Here is a 6,000-nt window from a genome sequence, read left to right as displayed (position 1 = left end):
CCCACTTAACAATAGGAATGCCTTCACCATAAGTCTACACCATTTTTTTTTTCTTTCACAATTGTGCCAAATTTTTTTATTATTATCTCATTTATCATACATATTATCATTAATTATTTGTTATGAATTCCAAAAAAACATTTCTCAAAAAATATACATTTTTCTTCAATCTCATGTTTCTCATATTTCAATAGACACAAAACTATTTCATTAAATATGATAAACATATAATATCACACAAAATGCAAATTCAATAAGTTGATATTCACTTTTTAAGACAACGTTACATAATATTATTCACATATTGATTTAGATTAAAGAATCAAAAACACATATGGATGTACATCATTTATTTTTTCTTCTAAAATTCTTAGTCCACCAAATTGTTTAGATTAAACATATAGCAAAAGAAGCTCCACAAAAGATATAAGTAATTATATTTGTGAATATAACTACTAAGATTTTTCCCTTACAAACATAATATCGATAACTTGTTTATCCATTTTGAAGCATGAAAATCAATTTCTAAGATTGTTGGAAATATTTTAGTGAATAAACAAGTTTTGATACAAAATTAAAATCCCAAATAATTAGCAAGAATGGAAAATAAAAAGGAGTTTAGAACGATCTCACACTGCTATTACTATAGAATCACACTGTGAAAGTACTGTCCTTAAAGGTTGATTCGTGTCATCCGGAATAATACTTAGTGCGACTGGTTCTCTTGGCCAAACAACCCTTCAAGATTAGACTATAGCGCCAACCTTCGTGATGGAAGCACTTTCACTCACGAAGGTTCAAGAATAACCCTCTATTGCATTTCCGTAGAACAAATATAAATTGTAGAAAAATATGTGGGAGAGACATATAATAGGATTGTGTATATCTAAATATAGAGTAGTAAAATATGACTTTTAAGAAAGGGTGTGATGATGGAAATTGTGGGGGGTAAAAAGATCCTGATGGGAACATGGGCCTTTTGGGCCGTGTTAAGGAGGGCCGACCTGACCCTGGGTTTGGAAATTGTTAATACTATGGGTCGGCCCATGCGCCGAGGGTCCGAGGACCCAGCCGAGGGTGAACTTACCCTCGGACTGACACCAGAGAACCCGGGACTTCATGGTACAGGTTAGGGAATGACACGGTCAAGACCAATGGTTAAAAGGGGTGAACCCTTGAATGCCCCAGAAGCACCAGTGTTGAAGAAATGTCAAAGACAAAGGCTGCTACCTCCACATTAAAGACCCTGCACCTACCACCCTGGCCACATTAATGGGGAGGTGACACTTAAACAGTGGAAGGGAAACTTCTAGTTACTGTTCAAAGGCACTAAGAAAAGAAATATCTATACTAAGGGAGGAGTTGGGGGCAACACGTGTATAAAGTATTAAGAAGAAGAGTATTTAAGGAAAGACCTAGAACAGAAATGAGGACGGAACTTTTTGTAACCTAAAAAGAAAAAAAAGACAAAGAGAGAGAGATAATATAAGAACAGCCCTCGGCTTACGTCCGAGAAGACCTATTTACATTACTCTTTGCTGTTTCTTAATACTGGCAATCTTTAGTTTGTCATTTAATCTTCACTCACTTCTAACCTGGGTTTCAAGCCCACTCTCTACAAATTTTCATTGTTTAAGGCTCATTGGGCCTGAGCCCATAACTGTTCTTGGGTCCAGGTGCAATTGTGCACTTACAGAAATTATATAGGTTATTCATGACAATAATAACATATGGTTATTGGTAACTAACACCCATAAAAACCCAACAGCTATATCAACCATTATTGCCCAACAACTATTTTTCTCATGATTGCCAACGGCTATTTTACTCATAAATTCCCAATGGCTAGAAAATAAATAATAATGAAAGTGTTTGGAACACACACCCATACCAACATGGTTTACTTTTTAGAGAGTTTTTGAAGTCCAAGGCTTATGCCTAGAACAACTCAAGAAGAAAGAAGTTTTTGAAATCTCAATACATCGTTCAAGAAGAAAGAAGTTTTTTTAAATTTCAATATACATATCCATTGATTGAGATAAGTTCAATGCATGTCTTGATACCTATTTTTCGATCAAGAATCACAGATACAAAATCCAATTTAGGTCTATTGATTCATCCAATCTATAAAATTTTATGCCCTACTTGATGGAGTTCTCGTTTGTATAGAGTTTGCTAGGAACGAGTCTAAGGATTTTGAGTTGCATGTAGTAAAATTGTAAGTGCTATTGTGGGGAGCTATAGAATTAAGGATGATTCAACTATAGAACTTTGATTCTATTTAGTGGATTTGTTTTCTTGAAGGTTGGTGGTAAACCTCTAAGGAGTTTTTTCCATGTTGAACTTTTCTTTTCATAACCCTTATGCTTAATTTTATTTACTTTTATACACTTAGATTGGGCTATAGTAGAATTATATCTTGTATAAAAAAAATTATTTACTTTTTGCATATATTTGTTTACCAAGATTGGTTTGTACTTATCAAAGCTAAGAGAAATCTAATGAGATCTCAAATAGTAGTCTAATTTTATGTCATATGTTCTATTCAATTTTCTTAATTTTGTTGCAACTATTTACTACACTACAAAAATTGAGTCAAATTTAATTTTCTTAATTTTATGTACTAAATGAGTAATCAAATAAAATAACCATAGAATCAAAATTAATAAACCTTAAAAAATCACCATCATTGATTAATTATTATTATTATACAAATTAAATAGTGGCCAGACAAATTAAAATTAAGAGTTTCATGGATAACAATTTCAACGATTTTCTTTTTCAATTGCTTCAAATAAAATTTTAATTATTTTATTAATAGATATTTTATATTTTCAAATATACAAACATTATATATAAATTTGGTAAAATTTTAATACTCATTTAATTATGCTTATTTGTAAATGTATCTCATGCATGTACATGAGGTTACAAGCTAGTTGACCATAAATTGAACATCCCAAAATATTTGGTTAATTAATTTGCTGGATTAAAATTGCTTAATTTCTAAAAATAAGGGTCTAAATCTCCAACAACGTGTCTAGGAGAGATTGGTTCCACAAACAACAATGAAGCTAAGTTCCCAAGTATTGTTAGGCTCATAGAATGTCAAATTTACACCACAAGACTCAAAACTGCAAGTTTTGTGACATCGAATAATGACCAAGAAAACCAAAGATCATCTTTGCTCTCCTAAAGGTAGGGAGGTTCATACAATGCCTCAACAAGCTACCATCCCAAAAGGGAGAGGCACCAAGTATAAATACCTCATTTGGTCCACCATTTAGTTCCTACAATCAAACAAACAAACAAGATTCTTTGTTGAGTCACAAAATGGCAAACTCTAGGTACTTGTTTCTTCAAATTGCATGCTTCATCCTCTTGTTATCCTTGTCTCCTTCATATTCTCATAACAAGAGCCATGAAAGCACACCACCTCCTGCTAGTTTCCAAGCAAAAGTTGATTTCAAAGGTTGCTTCAATAAGGTTTATGCTTTCGGCGATTCAAACACAGACACTGGAAATGCTTATAGCTTGGGTGATCTCAAATCCTTCATTAGCACTTTATTCTCTCACGCTTGGTCCCCATATTGCTCATCACAGAATTCAAAATTATCAGGTTATCGACTATCTAATGGCCGCTTGGTCATTGATTTCCTATGTGAAGCTCTCAACATACCCCACTTGTCAGCCTTTAAAGACTCTTCCGCAAACTTCTCAAGTGGTGCAAACTTTGCAATAGCCGGATCAACGACTCTTTCAAATAATCTATTTAGTCAATTCAATTTTGGAAATCCCCTAATGTGGAAACCAAATCCAGAGAGTATCCAAACTCAAATTGATTGGTTCCATAGCTTTGTTGGGGAGAGAGAATGCCATGGAAAAGATGAGGCTGCATGCAAATTAGAGCTTGGGAACGCTCTCTTTTGGATTGGTGAGGTTGGTGGCAATGACTATGCTCGTCTTTTTGCCTCTTCCATTGGCCCTGCTATTGCCAATAAGCAATTCACAGAGCAAGCTGTTGATCACATTTGCACACTTGCATTGGTATGCATTGATAAACTACCATTTATATCAAAAGCTTAAATTGATTAATAAAAATGATGAATTTAATCATTTAACTATTATCCTAACAAGCGTAATATTACGAAAAAAAAAGAAAGCAAGTAGCATATAGCCTTAGCTTGTTAGAAGGAAAAAAAAAATAGTATCTCAATGAGTTCTTCCAACCTAAACATTTGATCAACACTCTTTTCACAAAATGGTGCATTACATATAAGAGAAAGGATGAATGTTATGGTGAAGTTAATGTTGGAATAGTCATATTAAGCCTGCTTTCTTTTGACAGGGGCTATTGGACAAGGGTGCAAAGTTCCTTGTGGTTCAAGGGCTACCACCAATAGGATGCCTTCCATTGCAGTTAGCAACATGTCCCTCAAATGATCGTGATCAAAATGGGTGTTCAGCGAGTGCCAACTTGGTAATAAAGGGTCACAACAATCTTCTCCAGAAGAGGTTGGATGAAATTCGAATGCAATACAAAGATTCTGTGATCCTATATATTGATTACTATAGTGCATTCACAACAATACTGGAGAAACACACACAGTACCAATTTGAAGAACCCTTCAAGGCATGTTGTGGAGCTGGGGGAGGAGCATTCAACTATCAACCAAACCTACTTTGTGGAGCTTTTGGCACCTCTATTTGCAAGGACTCCAACACCCACATTAACTTTGATGGGGTTCACTTGACCGAAAATATGCATCTACACCTCTCTGATCTCTTCTTCAACCAAGGCTTCTGTACACCATCATTTGCAGATCTGATTAAGAAGAAGAAAGGGCAATATTAAAATATTTGGTATTGGCCTTTCAGTTTTCTTTTTAGTAACAAATATCTAATGGTTGATGCTTGTGCTGCTAGGTAGATTAGTAGTAGGCTCCCAATGGTGGCATTTGGAGAGCTAGATAATATTTATTGTTTCAAGATAATTTACTATCTTTTTACCTTATTATTGTTATTATTTAAATGTTACACGAGTACCTTGGGTCTTGAACTGGGAACTCACTTTTTACAGTACACTTAGTGTCGGCTTAACAGCTTTCATGGCCTAGGGAGAAGATTTTAAATAAGGCATTTTTTATATCTAAATATTAGTAACAAATTTATCCATACATACTTTTTTAGATTCAATTTTTTTTTTTTTTTGGTTTTACATATATGGACATTTATAATGAACAAGTACGTATAAATAAATAAAACATGATTCATAATAGAAAATTATAATTTAACTAAAAATAAAATCGTAAGTATAAAATAATAAAACCTAGTTTACCAATAGCAAACTTGCAAGTTTACTAATATTGTGACCACTTTATAATATAAACTTCCATGATTAACAATTACTTTATTACATTATTCAATAAATTAATATCACTAACAAAAAATGGATTGATGTGATATACATCAAATTAGCAATAAGTGTGATAACTTATAAGTTATAAAGCAAAAGACTTGTACATCACGTGGCTCACTCTCTCAGTTACTATGTGATATGTTTAGAAAGAGAAAAGAAATAATAGTAAAAGACTAGAAATAAAAGGGTGAGAGGGTGACAATGTTATGTTCTATCACTTTTATGTCTCTTTCCACTTCCATGATAAAACAAAATTTTAATAGCTTAAAGAGAAAAAAGAAATGGAGTGAGAGCTTAAAGCTAAACTTGAAGGGAGAAAAGATCTGAAGCACAACAAATTTCAAGCCACTGTAGTGAATTTAAATGGAGAGAATGACAAAGTTTCTAGCAATGTGTATAAAATTCTAATGTTTGAGTTTGATTTGTTTGGGCCTTTTGATTTTAGTCTTTTGTTTTGCTTTGTTTAGTTATTGAGAGAGAGAGAGAGAGAGAGAGAGAGAGAGAGAGAGAGACTTTTCTATTTGTGTAGTTTGAGAGACTCAAGTGATACACTCTTAAATTCCCACACAGAGATTGAAGAG

General features: G+C 33.4%; 1 protein-coding gene across 1 annotated transcript; it reads left to right on the top strand.

Moving 5' to 3' along the window:
* The first annotated feature begins 3,333 nt into the window (after positions 1-3,333).
* LOC142627406 (GDSL esterase/lipase At3g48460-like) lies at positions 3,334-4,868 on the top strand. The gene is made up of 2 exons (XM_075801260.1): positions 3,334-4,047; positions 4,349-4,868. Exons 1-2 carry the CDS (start codon positions 3,334-3,336, stop codon positions 4,853-4,855), a joined length of 1,221 nt encoding a protein of 406 aa, XP_075657375.1. The 3' UTR covers positions 4,856-4,868.
* The last annotated feature ends 1,132 nt before the right edge of the window (positions 4,869-6,000 follow it).

The sequence above is a fragment of the Castanea sativa genome, chromosome 3, assembly GCF_040712315.1.
Source record: "Castanea sativa cultivar Marrone di Chiusa Pesio chromosome 3, ASM4071231v1".
NCBI lineage: Eukaryota > Viridiplantae > Streptophyta > Magnoliopsida > Fagales > Fagaceae > Castanea > Castanea sativa.
This window is presented reverse-complemented; position numbering and strand designations above follow the sequence as displayed.

Coding starts and splice junctions, on each gene's coding strand:
- LOC142627406 (XM_075801260.1), top strand. CDS start 3,334: ATGGCAAACTCTAGGTACTTGTTTCTTCAAATTGCATGCTTCATCCTC. Junction 4,048..4,348: donor ACATTTGCACACTTGCATTG/GTATGCATTGAT, acceptor TTCTTTTGACAG/GGGCTATTGGACAAGGGTGC.